At 41.0% G+C, this 23,158-nt stretch overlaps 1 protein-coding gene and 1 pseudogene across 1 annotated transcript in view; one reads left to right on the top strand and one right to left on the bottom strand.

Annotated features, from left to right (window-relative positions):
• SLC25A17 (solute carrier family 25 member 17) overlaps nucleotides 1-23,158 on the top strand; it is a 42,832-nt gene continuing 19,674 nt past the window's right edge. The window contains exons 1-4 of the mRNA XM_019961859.2: nucleotides 1-174; nucleotides 18,987-19,047; nucleotides 20,835-20,901; nucleotides 22,292-22,443. Coding sequence (XP_019817418.1) covers nucleotides 121-174; nucleotides 18,987-19,047; nucleotides 20,835-20,901; nucleotides 22,292-22,443 — 334 coding nt within the window. The 5' untranslated portion in view covers nucleotides 1-120. The remainder of the gene's footprint in view (nucleotides 175-18,986; nucleotides 19,048-20,834; nucleotides 20,902-22,291; nucleotides 22,444-23,158) is intronic.
• Nucleotides 16,222-16,321, bottom strand: LOC139183410 (U6 spliceosomal RNA; annotated as a pseudogene).

The following is a 23,158-nucleotide window of genomic DNA, read 5'->3' as shown; positions in this document are numbered from 1 at the left end:
CGGGCCTAAGGGGGTGGAGCTTGTGACTCTCCTGCCCGGTACTCTGGCGCAAGTTTCGCCAGTTGATTTGGCTTCAGCTTCTGCTGGGAAACTGCAGCCGGGTGTGCAGGAACCGCACTTATGTCTTCCGTGCTGTCCTACGAAAGCCTGGTCCACGCCGTGGCGGGAGCCGTGGTGAGGCGGGGTCTTCATGCCCGGGCCACTGCGGGGTGTGGGGCTTCTCTGAGGCCAGACCAGGCTTTGGCTGGGGGAAGGGGATGACAAGGCGATCGTGTCGTGACTGGGGCGTAGAGGAATGGGGCATAAGCTAAATGTTGCTGGGAGAATTTGGTGTAAAGGCCGACACCCTCTCCGCTCCTGGCTACAGTATCTGGGATGTGTGTGTGTGTGGCGGGGGCGGGGGGAAGTGTTTGTCCCACACACCCACAAGGAGGAAGATATTGTTCTCTTTGCCATCTGAAATTTAAAGGGCAGTCGTCCTCCTGTCCCACCCCACTGGGCGCACAAACTTTGACTGGACCAGAGGAAAACCTAGGTGTGAAGCTGTGTTGCTTAATCACATTCTTAACCAAACAGTCTCTTTTCACACACTAAACTGCAGGTGAGAGGCAGAACCCAGCAGGGATACATACCTCTGGCCAATATTGTTGGCAGGAGAAGATACCATTTTTTTTTTTAAGTCAAGAGCAAAGTTGCTTTTACTGCAGGTGTGGTTTACTATGAGGAATGCTCTTGGTTCTTGAGCTTCTGGATGTCTCACTTCCATTTGACACCACTCTTTTGGTTCGGTACCTTCCTCTCTGGTTCTCATCCTGGTTCTCATTCTGGCTCTCTGCTTTCCTACATCCTTCTCTAGCTGTCAGTATGCACCTGATATCACTGGGACTTCAGAGGCATATAACTGGCTGAATCCTCTCCTCTTCAGTTCAGTTCAGTCACTCAGTCGTGTCCGACTCTTTGCGACCCCATGAATCGCAGCAGGCCAGGCCTCCCTGTCCATCACCAACTCCCAGAATTTACTCAAACTCATGTCCATCGAGTCGGTGATGCCATCCAGCCATCTCATCCTCTGTCGTCCCCTTCTCCTCCTGCCCCCAACCCCTCCCAGCATCAGGGTCCTTTCCAATGAGTCAACTCTTCCCATGAGGTGGCCAAAGTACTGGAGTTTCAGCTTTAGCATCCGTCCTTCCAATGAACACCCAGGACTGATCTCCTTTAGAATGGACTGGTTGGATCTCCTTGCAGTCCAAGGGACTCTCAAGCGTCTTCTCCAACACCACAGTTCAAAAGCATCGGAGCTCATGTTCTGTGCAGACTAATGGAGGCTGAGCCCCAACTCCATCCTTGTTAGATAAGTGGCCTAAAAACTTTACTTTCCTAATCTTTAAATGGAGGCATTGACACCTACCTCACAGAGTTGTTATGTGAATTAGATGACACAGTAGTTGATGGAAGTGCCTGATTTAGGAGTCCTAGTTCGCTCAGACCAGAAGAGCCTTTCAGCCAGGGTAAAGGCGCTGAAATGGAAGCTTGCTTGATATACCCTAGGATAGGCCTGGAGACCTTTGGAGTGGAGAAGCAAAGGGGGGCAAACAGGTTTCAGGAGACCAAATTGTGTGCGAATTTTAACCCTGAGTGTGAAAGGCAGCTGGCTAGCTGTTAGAGCAAGTTATTTTGAGCATGCAGCAACTTGCTTACATTTTAAACATGATCACCATGGCTGCTCTGTTGGCAGTAGACTGTAAGGGAACAAGGGTGAAGGCACGGAAACCATCCGCCCGCCAGGATGGTAGCAGTGGAGGTGGTGAGAAGAGCTCATTCACCTGGAATGTATTTCTAAGATAGAGCTACCAGGGTTTTGATGGTAGATTGGATGTGGGATGTAATAGAATAAGAGCTGGTTGACTCCCAAGTGTTTTGGCCTTGAGCAACTGGAAGGATTGTATTTCCATGTACTGAGATGGTGAAGACTATAAAGGAGCAGCTTCTGGGGGAAAGATGAGAATGGTTTTGGGTTTTATTTTTATTTATTTTTACTTCTTGGCCATGCCACTCAGCATGCAGGACCTTAGTTCCGGGGCTCGGGATTGAGCCTGTACACCCTGCATTGGAAACTCAAGTCTTAACCGCTGGACCACCAGGGAAATCCCTGGGTTTGGTTTTTGATAGTTAAGTTCGAAATGCCAAAGAGTAGTCATGAGACTAGATGAGCTCACCAAAGAAATGAGTTTTGTGAATGGAGGAGAAAAGTCTCAAAGGATTAGCCTGGAAGCAATGAGAGGACTAACAAAGGAGACTTGGAGAAGGCAATGACACCCCACTCCAGTACTCTTGCCTGGAAAATCCTATGGACGGAGGAGCCTGGTAGGCTGCAGTCCATGGGGTCGCAAAGAGTCAGACACGACTTAGCGACTTCACTTTCACTTTTCACTTTCATGCATTGGAGAAGGAAATGGCAACCCACTCCAGTGTTCTATGCCTGGAGAATCCCAGGGGCGGTGGAGCCTGGTGGGCTGCCGTCTATGGGGTTGCACAGAGTCAGGCACGACTGAAGCGACTTAGCAGCAGCAGCAGCAGCAGCAAAGGAGACTAAGGAAAGGCTGCATTGGGTAGGAGGTGAACTGTTAATAAGAGAACGTGGTGTTCTGAGAGTTGCACACAGGAGGGTATAGACCAACTGAGTCAGATGCTGCCGATGAGTCAAGTAAGATGAGGACTGAGGATCGACCGTTGGATTTATCAATGTGTTTATCAACATGATAAATCCAGTGGTGAACTGAGAAGACTTGTTTTGGTGGATTTGTAGGGTGAATAGTGGCAGTGCATCAAAGAGAGAATGAGATTGGGAAGATGGGAAATGTTTCTTCTCCTTTCTTTTTCTTAATAAATAGCCATTCATTCAACATCTTTATTGAGAGCTGTGTATGTGCCATGCACTGATTTAGGTGCTAGAAATAGAGTGGAGAACAAAAGCTTTTTTCTTTACAAAGTTTGCTTTCTAGTGGGGAAGTCAAGACAATAATTGACTAAGTCAAAAAACAGATTTTATGTAGTGTTAAGTTTTATGAGAGAAATAAAATAAGGGTTAACAAACTTTTTCTTTAAGGAGGCAGCTGGTAAATAATTTAGGCGTATGGTCTCTGGCAAAGCTACTCAACCCTGCCAAGATGGTTTGAAAGCAGTCATTGACAGTAATGGACGGAGCGGTGTTCTGATGAAGTCTTAGTTTACAAAGCCAGTCATTGCATAGACTTGACTCTTGCAGCTAGTTTTCTGAGTTCTGCTGTAGGCAGTAATTAGGGATGGAGATGATATAGCTTATTTTAACCTGCAAAGGCATTTCTTTTTTTTTCTGTCTCGTTTCCTATTTTCCTCGTGTTAACAATTCTGCTTGAAATTAAGCACCTGAAATTTTCAATGGTTTTTCTTTCTCCCATAAGCTATGTTAGATTATCTACTAGATATACTTTCGTAAGAATAATTTCTTTTCCTCTTGCTTCCTGGAACATGTTAGAAGGAGAAGTTGCATTGTGTTTTGTTGCTTTATTGAATATCAGGCTGAGAGTGGATCTCTTAACTCTTTGCAAATTTCTGTTTTAAGGATAAACTTCACATCATGGACCGGCTTTCTTCTAATTGCTACCAAAGGAAAACAGTTTCACCACAAAATGTCACTACATTTGATGAGAAAAATGGCATTACTTTTAATGTATAGTACTGTGGTTTGATTGACTCATGTTTAGTTAAATGCCTTGGCCATACAAAGTTTTGAGATGATCCAGGAGAGCATAGGGGTTAGGAGCACTTGAGTGCCTGAGTGCCTGACTTGAGCAAGGCAGCCTGTATCAGAAATGCTGGCAGTTTCCCTCACCAGCTTTTTGTCTTTGATATAAACTGGTGTAATTACTTGTTGCTTCTCCCCGAAAGATTGTTAGGTCATTGTTTAAGATGTTGATTTACAGCCTTTTTGAGTGGACATGTTTTATGTTTGCTTAGTCACTTTTTTCCAGGTTCTACACTTTCTCACCTCAAGTGTGGTGTATGCGCATACACATAACACTTTGAAAGTTAAACAGATTAGTGATTTGGAGTGCTTTATGGTACATTTTGGTATAATTGCAGATAATCTCAAGTATTTGAGAACCAGAATTGTGCTGTTTCAGGAGAATGCTTTATGGCTAGTCGATGACTGTTGCCTGATACAATTAATGGCCTCATATGTAAATAATTCTCAAAATTTTGAGTATAACTGGATTTATAATTGTATATTTTTGGTTCTCCTATTAGCTTCTGAAGGTAGACTTTATTTGAAGAAATGTACATTTGTAATTAAGAGATTTTATTAGTCTAGAATTTGAAAAGTGAGATTGGTTGGAATTGTCTAGGGGGTTTAGATGCTGAAACAGACATTGGGATTGTAATGATGATAATTAATTGGTAGCTTTCAAGAGACTTCTTTTTCCCTATTGTTTATTTAAAATAAAAAAATTAATTGCATAATTTGTTTTAAAAGAATTACATTTCATTGAATAAATGCTGATGGTTAAAGAATTCAAGTCTTATAGAAATATGAAAGTTTTCCTTTGTTCTTGCCTTTTACCTTTTATTGTTCTGTGACTCAAAGCTCAGACAGAGCCATCCTTAGAACTGTGTAAGAAAGCTTATTCAGAGCACTTTTCACCAGTTGGTATCAAAAGAGAAAATTAAGCACAACTATCTGACTCCTGGGCTTGTGAGGTAGCACTAGTGGTAAAGAACCTGCCTGCCCATGCAGGAGGTGTAAGAGAAGCAGGTTCAATCCCTGGGTCGGGAAGATCTCCTGGAGGAGGGATGGCAACCCACTCCAGTATTATTGCCTGGAGAATCCAGTGGACAGAGGAGCCTGATGGGCTACAGTCCATACGGTTGCAAAGAGTCGGACATGACTGAAGCAACAGGCACATCTGACTCTTACATACTTAACATTAAGTGGACTTTTTACCTTGTAGGCTCACTACCTGCCTTTTAGAAATAGAAACCAAGCAGAACTTGTTGATTTTCTGTCCAAGGCCTCTGGATATGAAGGTCATGGGAAAGTCCCTGTCCTCGGGAAGCTCTTCTTAGGTGTGTAGTGGTGGTGTATAGTCAACGCTATGGTTTTTCCACTGGTCACGTATGGATGTGAGAGTTGAACCTTAAAGAAGGCTGAGGGCCAAAGAATTGATGCTTTTGAACTGTGGTGCTGGAGAAGACTCTTGAGAGTCCCTTGGACTGCAAGGAGATCCAACCAGTCCATCCTAAAGGAAATCAGTCCTGAATATTCGTTGAAAGGACTGATACTGAAGCTGAAGTGCCAATACTTTGGCCAACTGATGCGAAGAAATGACTCATTAGAGACAACCCTGATGCTGGGAAAGATTGAAGGCAGGAGGAGAAGGGGGCGACAGAGGATGAGATGGCTGGATGGCATCACCGACTCTATGGACGTGAGTTTGAGCAAGCTCTGTGAGTTGGTGATAGACAGGGAAACCTGGCGTGCTGCAGTTTGTGGGGTCGCAAAGAGTCAGACACAACTGAACGACTCAACTGAACTAAATTGTAGGTTTGGGGAAGGTTGTACAGTTCAGTCGCTCAAGGTATCTTATCTACCACCTCAAGGTATCTTATCTACCACCAAGATAAGACCTTGGTGGTACCTAGGAAGAGGTGGTGGGTTGCCCCTGTGAAGGTGATGGGAAGCCCCCAAGGCTGACATATTACCAAGATTGTGCACAGTGGAAAGAGGTAAAAAAAATCAGCCCACCCACAGGAAAAGAGAATGTTGCTGTGTGGCCCAAAACATGAGATATCCACTATATCATGTTGTTAAAAAGACTTCAGAAATCATTGGCTTTTTAATAAAAAATATTCTTGTCATATGAGTATTCCATGCTGCTGCTGCTAAGTCACTTCAGTCGTGTCCGACTCTGTGCAACCCCATAGACGGCAGCCCACCAGGCTCCCCCATCTCTGGGATTTTGCAGTCTTGAACACTGGAGTGGGTTGCCATTTCCTTCTCCAGTGCGTGAAAGTGAAGTTGCTCAGTCGTGTCCGACTCTGTGCGACCCCATAGACGGCAGCCCACCAGGCTCCTCCGTCCATGGGATTTTCCAGGCAAGAGTACTGGAGTGGGTGAGTGTTCCATAATTTATGAATATTTTGCATTGTTTCTGACTTTTCACTGTGGTAAATATTTAGTACAAATGTTAATGTGACCTCACGCCACCGCATTATGAAGGAACTATGGGATTATTTGGTTACGATTTGGAGTAAGACACGACTATCTGTGTCATCTTGGGTCGTTCATGTTTTCTTTTTGAACTTGAGTTTTCTGAGCTATAAAATGGAAACTTTGCTTACTGGGTCCTCCCGAGAAGTCAGTGTGGTAACACTTGTGGAGTACCTATCTCAATACCTGTGATAGTGTGGTAAACCCATACTCATTCGTTTCTTTATCAGATGTATTCTTGAAAATGCAGCATTTGGCCGATTTTAGAAATTCAGTGGAATTGAAATTTTCTCTCATCTTATGTGGTCAGCTCTGTCCATTCACTTGTGACAGATGACCTCGCCTTTTGCTCTAGATAAAATAGATAAAAAACGTTTCCATTTTTTCTAATTACAGAATCAGCTACAGTTGTCCTCAGTATTTCCTCCATTGTGCTAATCTCAGGAAAGACGGATGTGGCTGGATTCTGCTACCTTTGATCTTTATCCTCCCCTCTTACATTACCCACAGTTATCTTTTGGGACTTTGCTCCATTCATTTTTCCTTCTTTCCTGTAACTTTAACCTTTTCCCAGTGTTTTTCCCTTCAGCTGTGTCCTGTAATGTAACCACACTGATCTGGTTGAGAAACTGCCCTCTTAGGTGCTGCTCATTCTCCTTCCTTTGATGCTAAGTTTATTTAATGACTAGTCTGTACTCACTGCCTTCCCTCCTCATCCTATTCTGATCACTGGACCTGCTGTCCCACAGACCAACACTGACTTCCAAATGGCTTAGTCTCCTGACTGTTTTTCATTTTTATTTAACTCAGCTTTGTAGTATTTCACACTATTGACCCTCCTACCTTCTTAAAGCTCCTTCTGAAAGAGCCATATTTTTTTAATGAATTTACTGAATAACAATTGCTCTTTTGGAAGGAATGTAAGTCAGATCAGATCAGTCACTCAGTCGTGTCCGACTCTTTGCGACCCCATGAATCGCAGCATGCCAGGCCTCCCTGTCCATCACCAACTCCTGGAGTTCACTCAGACTCACATCCATCGAGTCAGCGATGCCATCCAGCCATCTCATCCTCTGTCATCCCCTTCTCCTCCTGCCCCCAATCCCTCCCAGCATCAGAGTCTTTTCCAATGAGTCAACTCTTCCCATGAGGTGGCCAAAGTACTGGAGTTTCAGCTTTAGCATCATTGCTTCCAAAGAAATCCCATTGCTAATTTTAGGGCCCTGATTAATATTGAGCCCTACTGCTAAAAAATGCTATAAAAAGTACATACAGAGAGCAGCATTTCTTGAGTGCCAGCTGTGTGCCTAGTATGATATTGGGTCTTTCCATAAGTTAATTCTTACCTCTTACAGCAGCCCCCACAGTTTTTTTTGGTCCCCAGATTACAAATGAGGAAATCGAGGCATGGAGATTTGAAGTAATTTATGTGTGTACTCTAGCTGGCACTTGAACCTCAGTTTATTTTGTTCCAAAGCCCATGCTCCTTCTGACACTCAGGTATGTTTAAGCCTTCTGTTTACCTTGTATATTTGTGTTATCACTGTGAGGGTTAGCTTGATTGTTGTATCAGGGGAAAGACTTATATTAACTCTGGTTAGGTGAAGAACATTTTTTAATATGAAAGCCACAAGTGGCTTTCATCTTTGGAATTTCCTTAGCTCGAGATCTACCACTGACAGTGTATTTTAGTTGTTTTTCTTTTTAAAATAATCCTTCTGTCCAGTAATGCCGTGTACTGTATTAGAAGATGCTGTACACTGGTTTCAGGGGTGCTCCTCTGACTCAACCACTATTTCTGGAGTCCTGGAAATTTGCTTTGGAACTAGCATTGCATTGAGGGGGTCGGGGGATTGTTTTTCATCCTTCAGGAGAGAATTAGCATTTTGGAAATGGTTGAATTTGGTTGGTCGGCCAACCCAAACATCATTGTTTGTGCTGAAAGGGCACGATACTCTGCTTCTGTGTTTATATGTGCCCCTGTCTTGGTATTTCCAGAAGATTGTACATGCTTAGGAAGCCAAGCCTTGACCAGGCTCACCCCACTGTTTCCTTCTGACTTGGTGGTGTTAAGTACCTCACTTCAACTCCATGTGTGTTTGTGTCATTCAAATTAAAAGGTAGACTGGATATTTATTGACCTTTTACAGGAGAGACATAGCCCAGAAAATGAATAAACTATCTGTTTTGGACATATAACCTGAAACGTAGATATTGAAACATTATTAAGGAATCCAGGTGCTGACGATGGGATCGTTCACAATAGAGAGAACCAGAAATGCCCAAGAACTTAGGCAAAAAGTGATCTGTATGACTCTGCTTGCCATTTTTATCTCTGGCTGTGATTTGTCTCCTATCTGCAGTATGGTGTTGCCAACTGCCTAAAGGTTTTGTTTTCTGTTTAGTCATTAATTAATTAGTTAAAAGTTCCTGTCCATAGTCTTAATAAGGAAGATAAACTCATTAACAACTAGATACCATACAGTGCTGCAGCTGCTGCTGCCGCTGCCAAGTCGCTTCAGTCGTGTCCGCCTCTGTGCGACTCCATAGACGGCAGCCCACCAGGCTCCCCCGTCAGTGACTGGGATATATAATAAGTCCCCTTCATATGAATCTTCAACTTGAGAGCTTTCAGAGATGCAGATACGCGTTCCATCACAGTCAGGTGTGAGTGAAATGGCAGCTTGCCCTCTGTCTCCTGTTGCTGACGCTCCTTCAGCTCTGCGTCTCCCACCCCTCCCTCTCCTAGCCAGTAACTCCTTGATTGTTCACTCAGTGCCAGACCCTGCATGCCAGCCGTCCTACTGTCCTGCTGTCCTTTTCAAGGTCCTGTACTATAAGGTTAAAAGTGTTTTCTTTATTTTTTTGTGTTTTTATGTATATTTGCGTGACCAGTATTATAAACCTATTACAGAACAGTATTATAGAGCCGATGGTGTTAGTTGGGTGCCTAGGCTAACTTTGTTGAACTAATGAACAAATTGGACTTAAGAACTCACCCTTGGAACAGAGCTCGTTCGTATGTAGTGGATTTACTGTGGTAGAATTTTGTACCTGGGATATATAATACTGCTCGAACTCAAGTGAGAGCGTATTTAATTTTTTATCATCTGAAATTCACTGTGCCCAAGACTGAACTAGTAATTTCTTAAAACTATATCATTTTCATTTTCTATTTCCTGTCAATTTTCTGTCTATTTTCTATTTCTGTTTTCCTCTTTTCATTTACCTATTTCTGTCAGTGGTATCTTCATTTCTCTGCCTCTCCCATCTCTCTTGCGATCCACATCCAATAAATAAGCAGATACTATTGAATCTTCTATAGTTCTCCTGGCAGACATTCCTTCTCTATTTTCCTAGCCACCACTCAAAGTGATTCAAGGCCTTATTATTTTAAATCAGATGTATTGATACTTTGCTAAAGCAGTATTAGTATTTGTGCTCTGGTCTTTCTGGTTGAAACTCTTGAGGCTGTGTGGATGGCCCCTTATAATGCCTCTGGTATGTCTTTTAATCAGATACTTGTGTACCAAGAGCCTAACTTCAGATTCTGGGTTTTTTCCTCCCTGATTTTGTCATTGTCCTCATTTTCATATTTGGGATACAGTGGTAGTTATTTTATGTTTGCTCTGATTTACTTTTGCTTGGTATTTTTTACTGTATAAAATTTTGTAAATTTTTTGGAGCAGGGGAATTAAGTTAAGAATGAATTTCTAGTTCACTTGTTAAATATCCAAGGAACATAGAAGAGAGGTGGTGGATGCTTAGGGGTAATAGATTCAAAATGTGAACATATATGTTTGGGAATTAAACACATTATTGAATGATCTGTGGGTTAAAGAAGAAATCAAATGGAAATAAAAAAGCATTTAAAACTGAGTGATAGGGAATTTCTGGTGGTCCAGTGGTTAGGACTCTGTGCTTTCACTGCGGAGGGAATAGGCTCAATCCCTGGTTGAGGAACTGAGATCCCACAAGCTGTGAGGTGCAACCATACACGCACAAAAAAGACTGCCTAAAATTACTCAGTGCAGATCAGATCAGATCAGATCAGTCGCTCAGTCATGTTGGACTCTGCGACCCCATGAATTGCAGCACGCCAGGCCTCCCTGTCCATCACCAATTCCCGGAGTTCACTGAGACTCATGTCCATCGAGTTGGTGATGCCATCCAGCCATCTCATCCTCTGTCGTCCCCTTCTCCTCTTGCCCCCAATCCCTCCCAGCATCAGAGTCTTTTCCACTGAGTCAACTCTTCACATGAGGGGGCCAGAGTACTGGAGTTTCGGCTTTAGCATCATTCCTTCCAAAGAAATCCCAGGGCTGATCTCCTTCAGAATGGACTGGTTGGATGTCCTTGCAGTCCAAGGGACTCTCAAGAGTCTTCTCCAACACCACAGTTCAAAAGCATCAATTCTTCGGCGCTCAGCCTTCTTCACAGTCCAACTCTCACATCCATACATGACCATAAACAACTGATAGCTCTGGTGGCACATGCTAAAACTTGTAGCTACGCTAAAAACAAGTCATTGAAAAAAATCCCTAAGTGGGAAGACATCCTCTGAATAAGTGGGTTGGAAAACATTATTCTTAAGGTGGCAGTGCTTCCTAAGAGGATCTGCCAGATTTGGCATACTCCATATCAAAATTCCAATTTGCTTTTTTGCAGAAATTGACAAGATGATCCTAAAGTTTATATGAAAACTCAAGGGATCCAGAGTAGCCAAAATAATCTTGGGGAAGAAAAATTTGGAGGACTCTTAGAATCCTAATTTCAAACTTAGTACAGAGCTACAGTAATCAAGAGACTGGTATTGGCATAAGGATAGACAGGCAGATCAACAGAGCAGCACTGAGAATCCAAAAAAATAAACCTCCAAATTTGTGTTTAGTTGACTTTTGGCAAGGACACCAAGGAACATCAATGGGGAAAGAACAGTCTCTCTAATAAGTTATGCAGGGACAGTGGCACATCCACATGCAACAGAATGAAGCTGGACCCCTGCTTCATGCCACACAAAAATTAACACAAAATGATCCTCAGACATAAATGTAAGAACTCAAACTACAAAACTGTTAGATGAAGACATTGACATAAGTCTTCATGACCTTGGATTAGGCAGTGGTTTCTTAGATATAACACCAAAAGCACAAGTAGTAAACATAATTTGGACTTGATCTAAATTAAGACTGTGCTTCAAATACTATTAAGAAAGAAAAAACAACAGAATGGAGAACATATTTGCAAGTCTGATTTGCTATATCTGATAAAGTGCCTAGCCTCCAGAATATGTAAAGAATGTTTGCAGCTCATTAATAGAAAGGCAAATAGCCTAATTTAAAAATGCACAAGTGGGACTTCCCTGGTGGTCCAGTGGTTAAGAATACGCCTTGTAAAAAAAAAAGAATACGCCTTGTAATGAAGGGGACGCGGGTTCGATCCCTGGCCCGGGAAGATCCCACAAACTGAGGAGCAACTAAGCCCGTGTGCTTACAGTCCTTGCTCTGCAACAAGAGAAGCCACCCCAATGAGAAGCCCAGACTCATCACTAGAGAAAGCCCTTATGCAGCAACAAAGACCTACCATAGTCGATAAGTAAAAATTAATAACTTCAAAAAAATGCACAAAGGATTTGAATAGACATTTCTTTTGTGAAGATATACTAGTAGCCAATAAATACATGAAATGCAAGTTATCAGAGAGATGCAAATCAAAACCACAATGAGATACTATTTCACATCCACTAGGATGGCTATACAACCCACTCCAGTACTCTTGCCTGGAAAATCCCATGGACGGAGGAGCCTGGTGGGCTGCAGTCCATGGGGTCGCTAACAGTTGGACACGACTGAGCGACTTCACTTTCACTTTCATGCATCGGAGAAGGAAATGACAACCCACTCCAGTGTTCTTGCCTGGAGAATCCCAGGGACGGGGAAGCCTGGTGGGCTGCTGTCTATGGGGTCGCACAGAGTCGGACATGGCTAAGTGACTTAGCAGCAGCAGCAGCAGGATGGCTATAATTAAAAGCACAGATAATGACAAGTGTTGCAAGGGTATGGAGAAACTTGAAACCTCATGTTTTGTTGTTGGGAATATAAAATTGTATTGTCACTGTGGAAAACTGTTAGTTCCTCAAAATGTCAAACATAATTACCATATGACCCAGCAATTCCACTGCTAGAGAATTGAAGACATATCCATGTAAAACTTTGTATACAAATGTTCATAGCAGCATTATTCATAAAGCCAAAAAGTGGAAATAACCCAAATTACCAACTAATGAAAAGATAAGCAGAAGGTGATTTATCCATATAATAGAATATTTTTCAACCACAATAGAGAATGAAGTTCTGATTCTATAACATGGAGGAACCTCAAAAGAAGCCAGTCAGAAAATCATTTGTTATTTGGTTCCATTTACATGAAATGTATAGAATAGGCAAAAGAGAGACAGAAAATAGGTTAGTGGTAGCCAGCGTGTGAGAGGAAGAGAAAATGAAGAGTGATTGCTTAAAAAAAAAAAAAAGGGTGACTGCTACTGGGAATGGGTTTTCTTTTAAGGTGATTAAAAATGTTCTGGAGTTAGCTAGTGGTGCATGTTGTACAACTTTGTGAGTATCTGAAAAAACCAGAGTTGAAAAGGAAAGCTGTCAGGTACAGCGAAAATACCTAGATGGAAAGGAGTAACTTATAAAATCAAGTTTGGAAAAGAAGAAAGACCTAAAACCAATGAGCTGAGCATCCATCTCAAGATGTTAGATAAGGATATAAGTTCACAAAGGAAAAGGGAGGTAATAAAGAGAAGAATCAGTAAAATAGAAGATAGAAACACAAAATGTTCTGCCATGTGGTATGTTTTCAGTTATTTGTTGAGAATGGAAATTTGATTACGAAAATAAAACAGTATATGATTGCATATTGGTAAAATAATGATTTCACCCACCCCTAACAAAAATCTGTCAAGCCATGGTACAATCATTATTGTCTTAAAGGTGAAGAAAGATGCTCTATTCCAGTAAGTTCCAAATCTACATTTCTGTCCCAGAGTCTCAGGAACTCCAGATGGATCTGGCTGCCTGCTGGATATCTTCATATAGAAGTCTTTGAGGCACTTAAAAGTCAGGCTTCCATGGTAGCTCAGCTGGTAAAGGCGCCTGCAATGAGGAGACCCTGGTTCGATTCCTGGGTCTGAAAGATTGGGCTTCCTTGGTGGCTGAGATGGTAAAGAGTCTACCTGTAGGGCATGAAACTTGTCATCGATTCCTGTGTTGGGAAGATCCCTTGGAGAAGGAAATGGCAACCCACTGCAGTATTCTTGCCAGGAAAATTCCATGGACAGAGAAGCCTGGCAGGCTACAGTCCATGGGGTCACAAAGAGTCAGATACGACTGAGTGACTTCATTCACTTTTAATGCAAAAGCCAAGCTCAATATGCTTTTCCCGAAGTTGCTCCTCCTGCAGTATTTACCATCTTAGTTCATGACTACACTCTCACTGTTTTGTTTTTTTTTAAGCCAGAAACCCGGGGGTTGTCCTTGAAATTCCACTTCCTCTCCCCACATCTGTCCAGTTGGTCACTAGAATAGTCCTTAATATACTCAGCAGAAGCCTTTGACTTGACGTCTACTTAACCCCAGACTTTTGTTCCCTTCTTAGTCATGCTCTCTGTATTCTGAGGATAATAGCCTTTGAATTTCCAGGATGTTCAGGTCACTTCCAGACTTGACTTGGTTTTCCTTTCAGAATTCTATTAGATGTTTTTCTCATCTAGTGTCTCTGTTACTTAAAAAACAAAAAACAAAAAACAACCAAACCCAAGCCTCTGATAAATGATTCCCCTAAGGTATTAATTATAGGCTGTATTTATTTTTTCTAGAATTATTTGCCTTTTGTAGAGTTTTGTGGAAAGGTTGTGTCCAACCCAAAAGTTTGTGATGTTTTCAATTTCTTACATAACACGGGTATATCATCAGCTGAAAAGGATATTAGAAGTGATATGTTCAATAATTAAGTTTATTAATAATGTACTATTTTTCATATTTAATGGCATGTTTATAACAGAAGTTCTCAAGACTATCTGGTCTCATAATTTCTTTATACTCTTAAGAATTATTGCAGACTCTGAAGAGGTTTTACTTATTTGGTAATAATTTTCAATATTTATTGTTCTAGAAATTAAAGCTGGGAAATCATAAAGATACTTATCTGCTAAAAATATTAAGCCTGTTACATGTTAACATACATAGCATTTTTAAAAACTGTATTTTTCCCCCATTAGTAAGAGTGGCATTGTTTTGTATTTTTGCAAATCTCTCTAATACTTAATAGAAGATAACTGGATCCTTTTATCTGCTTTTGCATTCAGTCTGTTACAATATTATACATCACAGAGCCTCTGGAAAGCTTCACTACACACTGTGAGAAGATGAGAATTAAAAAAGGCAAAAAAATGGAATTATGCAGTTGTAGTTTATGAAAACAGCTTTGATCCTGCAGACCCCTGGAAAGGGTTAGGGGACTTTCAAGGATCCCCAGCCCATTGCTTTGAGAATCTCTACACTGTCTTATTCTCTTGTATTCTGGTGTCTTTTTTTTTTAATTTCCTTCTCATTTCAAAACTAAAGCCAACACATGCTTATTGTTTAAAAATAATAATTATACAGAGATACATCCCAAGGGAGTTGTTAATCCTTCTCCCTATATAATCCCTGTTAAGAATTTCCCAATTGTGTGTGTGTGTTAGTATTGTGTATACGTGTACACTTTTACAAGTAGAAGAGAAAAATGCAAAGTTGCTTATGTCTTGATTGAAAAAAAGATTGAGAACTGAGGTAGAACCGTGAACAGTAGAACCTGGAGTTCAAGAGACCTGGGTTCTGGCTGCCTCTGCCCCACTGGCTTTCAGCAGACTTCTCAGTGATGCTCTGATCCTCGTTGTGGCTCACTGGTAAAGCATCTGCCCACAGTGCAGGAGACGGGTTCAATCCCTGTGTCAGGAAGATCCCCTGGAGAAGGAAATGGCAACCTGCTCCAGTATTTTTGCCTGGAGAATCCCATGGACGGAGGAGCCTGGCCGTCTACAGTCCATAGAGTCGCAAAAGAGTCAGACATGACTTAGCAACTAAACAACAACTTCTCAACCCTGGCCAGGCTCCTTGGTGTGCAGGGAAAGGGTCTGCAGTGCCAGGTGACCTGTAAGGACTTTTCCACCTCCAGGTGCCAGTGTGGTGTAGAAATTGTTTTCCCAGCACCAAATGGTTAAATGCCAGAAGGGGATGGTAGATTGTGACTCAGAATGTTTGGTTTTGGTGAGTTAGAAGAAGGTTGTTTCTGGGAAAGAGAGTCTTTTAAATTGTAATTGTTGTCAACAATAGAACTCCCACTCGGAAGGTTGGAATTCTGTGGGACTCAGATAATAGATTGATGTATATGCCTCTCTGGCACCTGGTGTAGTCATTGTCTCAGTATTTTGTGGTGTCTCATTTTATGTGAGTGAGAAGACAGTCCTAGAGAAAAAAACAACACTGAGTATTTATGAAGAGCGGAATTTAATTCAAATTTCTGAAAAAGTCATAAGACTGTAGCTTAACATAAGACTTTCATGTATAGAATTATGAAAACAGTCATCTGTGTGTTTGCTTGGTGAGAAGACAAATACAGCAAGTCCCCAAAGTACTGAATAGCTATGTTCTCAATTTACCTTTATCATTTGCAATGTACTTTCTCATAGATGTTAAGTTTATTTGTAGCTGGATACAGCTGTACTTTTGTTATTAATCACAGGCTACCAGGTCGAATGGTGTAAAACAAGCAGGTCAGAAATCAGATACACAGCCCACGAGCTAAAATTAAAATGTCAATGTGTTCCTTTCTGGAGGCCAGAGGAGAAAATCCATTTCTTTGCTTTTTTTGGCTTCTAGACGCTGCCCACATTTCTTGGCTAGTGGCCCCTTTGTCCATCTTAAAAAAAAAAAAATATGGAATGCTTCACAAATTTGTGTGCCATCGCTGCGCAGGGGCCATACTAATCTCTGTATAATTCCAATTTTAGTATATGTGCTGCCAAAGCAAGCATCCTTTGTGCATCTTAAAGCCAGCAATAATGGGCTGAGTCCTCTTGCCTCACTCCCACCTACTCTTCTACTTTTAAAGACTTTTGTTGGGCCCACTCAGATAATCCAGAATAATCTCTCTGTTTTAAGATCAGCTGATTGGCAAAGTGACTTGCCATGTAATGTAACATGTTCACAGGTAACTGGGGGTTAGAATCTTTCAGGGGGCTATGATTCTGCCTACTCTATCTACCTTCTGTGCATTTTGGTTTGTGGTTTCTTCTTTCAAAACAGCCTTACTCTGTTATCCTTTTAATTTCTAATCCACCAATTAGATTCCTTTTTGTTTTTCTACAAAGCACTTTTATATTAATGTTCTAAATCTTCTGTCTCAGTATTAGTGATTGGAATGCAGAGGAGGCAGTGATGGGTTTTCAGTTTACCATCTGGATCCAGTCTTTCCAGTACTATTATATTTTTTAAGTGTTTTTTAATTTTACAGATCTGAGTTTTTTATGCTAGTCCTTGAGGAGGTAGTAGACCTTTGAGCTCTTTGGACTGACTGTTCTCTTTATCTTGGTACAAGACGTACTTTAAGATTTCAAGATTGGAGGAGGCCATGGCAACCCACTTCAGTATTCTTGCCTGGAGAAGCCCATGGACAGAGGAGCCTGGTGGGGTACAGTCCATAGGATTGCAAAGAGTTGGACATGACTGAAGCAAATTAGCACACACACAGGGCAGGGTCTTCTAAGTTAGAAAACCTCAGGTGTCTACTTAAAGCTGACAGGGAAGAAGGATGGAGGTGATCCAATTGTTTGAGGAAGTAGTTTCCAGGCAGGACTTTTCTGTCTGGAGCTGCCCTGTCTACGCAATAGCCTGCATAGATGAACTATGCAGCATGATAGGAAGTAAACTAACCTTGATACGTGTTCACCAGCTTTCCAGCCCCCATTTTTCTTGGAAACTGCCTGTAAGGTGAGCAGAGATGCCAGGAGAATAGATTTGTAGACTGTACACCTTTACAGATCCAGAGTTACTTAAACCATTAAATATTATCTAGTTCTTATTAGGAAAGATCATTTGATGTGGGAGCCATCAGCATAGCATAAATAGCTGAGTTCAGTTCAGTCGCTCAGTCGTGTCCGACTCTTTGCAACCCCATGAACTGCAGCACGCCAGGCCTCCCTGTCCATCACCAACTCCCGGAGTTCACCCAAACTCATGTCCATCGAGTCGGTGATGCCATCCAGCCATCTAATCCTGTGTCGTCCCCTTCTCCTTCTGCCCCCAATCCCTCCCAGCATCAGAGATAGCTGAAAGTAGATTGAATTTAATAAACGTTTAAGAATCAATGATATTCAGAGATAAATAGATGTTCTCACAATCGAGTGGAAGAGTGAGATTTCACTGCAGCCTGAATGCTCATAAACAAGTGCTGTGGGAACACAGAGGACCTGATGGCTGGGGGTAATAACATTTAATCTGAGTTTCTAAGAGTAACTAACAGGACAACACAGTGTTCTCCCTTGTCAGACAGGCTCATCTATAAATAGATAAGAAACTTAGCACATTTTTGTTCTTATCTTTAAAGTTGACTTAGTTTCGCATTGTTGTCATGATAAAAATATTCTGTGTTACCGTTATTAGATCAATAGCCTACAACTTGATCTTATGCCCAAGAATGTACACCAGAGGGGTCTGCATCTAGGTTGATAACCATAAACCCACCTGGGGATTTCATGCATATGATTTTATCCCTAACTGTATGCTTCTGGTTTTTGTCTGTCTTGGGGCTTTATGAATGAAAAGACTGGTTGTTGGCTTCTTATTTTTCCCCACTGATAATTTTTGTCATTGGATTCTCTTGGATGAATTATTTATAGAAGTTTTAGCAAAGATATTTCCCCTCTTTTATTTACAACCAAGCTGCTGGTGCTGCTAAGTCGCTTCAGTCATGTCCGACTCTGTGCAACCCCATAGACGGCAGCCCACCAGGCTCCCCCGTCCCTGGGATTCTCCAGGCAAGAACACTGGAGTGGGTTGCCATTTCCTTCTCCAATGCATGAAATGAAAAGTGAAAGTGAAGCCGCTCAGTCGTGTCTGACTCTTATCGACCCCATGGACTGCAGCCCACCAGATTTCTCCATCCATGGGATTTTCCAGGCAAGAGTACTGGAGTGGGGTGCCATTGCCTTCTCCGTTAAAACCAAGCAGACAGAGCTGTTTTAAAGAACAATATGATCCTTAACCCTCTTTTACTTTGTGGTGAATGTATTATTAAGGAGAGAGTATAGAAATACGTATCTGATTACGAGATTTTTTGGTTTCTTGGGTTATCAGAGGAGAGCATAGGAGCAGTAACTGACCAATAAAAGGTTAAAAATCCATTTACCTGCTGTCTTTGACATGTGTCCAAGGTTGTAAATCCCTAAATTTGTCATCTCGAGGGACCCACTACATTTTCTTTTTCAATATCAGAAAGAGATTTCTTCTATCTGTTCAAGTATGTAACTAACAGAAGTTTGAACAATAATGATCCCAGTAGATTAAAATAATCTGTATATTCATTCTCTGAAAATTTGATTTGACCCATTGATAGCAACGAACTTATGTTCATTTAAAAGTTGTGGCTCATTATTTTTGTGATACCATAATGGCTAAAGGCTTTTCAAATTTTTCAGGGAAGCGTGACAGCAATGACAGTATTTTTTCCCTTGGATACAGCTCGACTTCGACTTCAAGGTGAGTATCTTATTGTCATCACATTCCTGTTCATTTGATATCAGGAAGCAAACTTATTTCTCTACTAAATTCTAAATTAACATAAGGATATTCTGTTTCATTAGTATCTGCTGTTGTCCATTTTCACTGACTTTAAAGACTGGTCATCACTGCTATTTCCTAATTAACAGAGAGGTGTTTGTGAATGAGTCATAGCCTCAGCCATTTTCTAATCTGAGAGACCTGAGTGGGTTTGCATTAGTCATTTTGTATCATTACAGTTTGTTCTGATAAACAGTATGACTTTTGAAAGGCAGAATGTAGAGGTTTTTTGTTTTTTTTTCACTAGGAGTAGATTTTCTGGAAAGAGAACAGAGAATAGGAAACATGGACCCACACATCATTATCATTGCTCTTCTAGGCATGGAGTTCTAGGCGCCCCCCACTCATTTCACTTTATATTTATAAATTCTACTTGTTTTTTCCTCAGTATTTTTCAACTTGAAATTATAAGCCTATGCCCAAACTTACATTAAGAGATAAGAGTAAGATTAGCTTTGAATAAACTAATTGCTGTGTTAAAACCCTTCATGACTACTGTTTAATTAATTTTAGAGATTTTGAGCAGGTAGTACTTTTACATGACTTGAAACCTAAAATACATAAAAAGATAGACAGTACAGTGGAAAAAATCTCACTCTAGTCTGCCTCCTTTTCGCTTCGCTATAGATAATATCTTTTCTTAGTCTCTCAAGTAGCCCTGAGAGTCTTTATGGACTAAGAAGCAAATGATATATATTCTCAATTTCCTCTTTCTTACTCAAAAAGCATACTTTTCACACTATTCCATATCTTGCATTTTGGGGATGCCTTCCAAATCGGGTTCCTGGGGGCTTCTTGATTCTTGCGGTTGTAGAGTGGTCCATGGCACGGCTGCAGCGTAACCTATGTACCCCTGCACTGTTAGAGATCCTTGGATTATTTCTCCTCTTTTGTGCAATAGACTTGTTCACATGTCATTCTGTTTCTGTAAATTCTGGGGGCCAAATCCCCGGAAGTGGGGTTGTCGGATCAAAGTGTGAGTATTTGTAATCTTGATGGTTATCGTCAGGTGCCTTGTACAGTGTTCCCTAGTTTGTCATCTCATGAGCTATGCAGGTACCAATTTTCTTACGTAATTCATTCATTTTCCCATTTTTAGATTCTCAAAATGTTCAGATATGGGTAGGAAATTTGAAATTAAAGTAGGTTTTGTTTTCATTGAGAATGCCAAGAAAAGTAGAGTTCTCCTTTTAAGACCTTTTTTTTTTTTAGGTTAGGAAACAGAGCCCAAGGCTAACATTTTGAAAGCTTGAATTTTAATCCTGGCTCTGCTGCCAACCACATGTGTCCTTCACAGTGTTGTGTCTGTAACCTCTTCTCTAAAAGGGAAATGGTAATTTATTTTCTCTCTAGTTTATAAGATATTAAGATAAAAATTAGAATATATAACTTTGAAAAAAAAAAACAACAGAAGAGCCCTATGAAATATAAAAAAATAAATTTCTCCTTTTACATCTTTTACTTTACAAATCAGGTATTGAATTAAAATGTTTTATGGTTCATGGATAACAGTTAAAACCCAGGGAATCAGCAGTTGAGAATTTAGCCCACGGGAACAGAGGAGAATCATTGAATTCTGAGGCAAACCAGGGAGCCCAGAGATTGAAAGATTGCTCAGGCGAGGTCAGTGGCCTCTCAGTGAAATTTGTTGGTGCTGAAGATAACAATTCTCAAAGGATTTATCTTTAAACTCTTTTATCTTGTAGTTGATGAGAAAAGAAAGTCCAAAACAACACACATGGTGCTCCTGGAGATCATTAAAGAAGAAGGCCTGTGAGTACTACTGTCTTGTTCATCTTTGTCAGATGGAGCAGCTCACTGGGAGATTCCTGGGCGTCTGTCGTGTCTCTGCTCACTCTCGATCCATTTCTCATAGCCTCGTTGTGTTGTGAATTTGTAATTGCCTGACTTTTAACTACATAGTTATTTTCACTTCCTTGAAGGTCTGTGGTTGGCCATTATAATTCTTGATCACAGAGACTTCACATGAAACCTATGCTTTGTTTTATGTACAGTAAGTTGAAGGAGGTGATAGCTGTTTGATTCATCCTATCAGATACATTCAGACCTGTGTACCTTTTAAAAAGCTTTTAATTTGGAAATAATTTCAAATTTACAAAAAGCTGCAAAGCTAAAATAGTGTTAATACAAAGAATACCAGTATGTAGTTTACCCAGATTGACCCGTTGTTGACATTTTCTTTCCTATTTGTTTTTTCCATTTCTGCTCATGTTTTCTCCTTCCCTCTCCGCCCGCCCCATCCTCCTTCCTTTACTACACAGACACACAACGCACTCAAGTTTTTTTCAGAATTATTTGTTAGTAAGTTATATACCGTACATCAAGCCCCTTACCCCTATGACTGACATTTTCAGAGTGTGGACCTTCTCCCGTTATTTTTCCTTAAATAAAATGTTTCTCATTTTAAGTTTGCCTCAAGTTTCTTCATGATTAGCATGAATCTATGCATTCTTGGGCAGAATAACATGTAGGTGAAATTGTGTCCTTCTTGGGATGTCCCATCTAGAGTCACATATTGTCCACTTGCCCTTTACTGGTTAATTACAATTTCTTAGATTTGAGTTAACCACTGAATAATTTTATTTTTCCTCTCTTGCACCTGTAAGCAGTCTATGAGGAAATACTTAATTTAGTATTATAGAGACTCAGAAATGCCGTGGTTTCCAGTCGATTCCTTAGTTATTTTGGTGGTCACATTGTCCCAGCTGTGGCCAGTGTGAGCCCCTGCAGTCTGGTTCCCGTGCCCTTATGTCCCGGTCACTTTTTTTGGATGCCCCCATCACTTCTGTTCTGTATTTACTTAATTTTAAATGTTCTTGCCTTGTAATAAAGTGAGTGATGCTATATTAACTAACAGTCATGAGGAAATTGTCTCTAATTTTATATAGTAATTTCTAAAGGAAATCAAGGGGAGGAATCAGTAAATCAGTCATTGAATGTATGTTGTTTCCTGTTATCTTTAATGCTAGAAAAGATTTCTTGGGCATCCTCAGAAGGTAGGATATGTGTACAGTTTGGAGTTTATTTTGATACAGGAATGAACTTTGAGAATATGTGAATGATGATCAGCCTTTTCTAGGACTTTCTTTTCTAGAGGCTTCTGTCCCACATCTTTACTTTGCTTATTGTGTTCTTCTCCTAGCCTGGCACCATATCGAGGGTGGTTTCCAGTTATCTCCAGTCTCTGCTGCTCCAATTTTGTATATTTCTACACTTTTAATAGCCTCAAAGCAGTCTGGGTCAAAGGTCAACATTCTACTACTGGAAAAGATCTGGTAGTTGGATTTGTTGCAGGTAACTTTAAGTTTTCTGAATATAAGGTGTTTTTATATTTTATTGTTTATATTGTATTCATATACCCTATATGAGGTTATTTTAACACACAGTAATACTACAAAGAATGTAATTAGTTTTCTAACTTGAGTCTGTGTGTGTGTATAGTAAAAATGCATAACATAAAATTTACCATCTTAATATTTTTTAAGTGTATATTTCAGTAGTAGGTTTATTCACATTATTGTGAGACAGATCTCTATAACATTTTCATCTTACAAATAAGAAGCTGCTGCTGCTTAAGTCACTTCAGTCGTGTCTGACTCTGTGCGACCCCATAGACGGCAGCCCACCAGGCTCCCCCGTCCCTGGGATTCTCCAGGCAAGAACACCGGAGTGGGTTGCCATTTCCTTCTCCAATGCATGAAAAGTGAAAGTGAAGTCACTCAGTCGTGTCCGACTCTTAGAGACCCCATGGACTGCCGCCTTCCAGGCTCCTCCATCCATGGGGTTTTCCAGGCAAGAGTACTGGAGTGGGGTGCCATTGCCTTCTCCGAAATAAGAAGCTCTATACCCATTAAACAGCAATTCCCCTTTCCACCCTCCCCCCAGCCCCTGGCAACTCCAGTTCTGCTTTCTGTTTGTATGAATTTGACTACTTTCAGTGCCTCATGTAAGTGGAATCATACAGTATTTGTCTCTTTTTTTGACTGATTTATTTCACTCGGAATAATGT

This window comes from Bos indicus, chromosome 5 (genome assembly GCF_029378745.1).
Source record: "Bos indicus isolate NIAB-ARS_2022 breed Sahiwal x Tharparkar chromosome 5, NIAB-ARS_B.indTharparkar_mat_pri_1.0, whole genome shotgun sequence".
Classification (NCBI taxonomy): Eukaryota; Metazoa; Chordata; class Mammalia; order Artiodactyla; family Bovidae; genus Bos; species Bos indicus.
The sequence above is the reverse complement of the archived record's forward strand: the minus strand, read 5'-3'. Positions and strand labels throughout refer to the sequence as shown.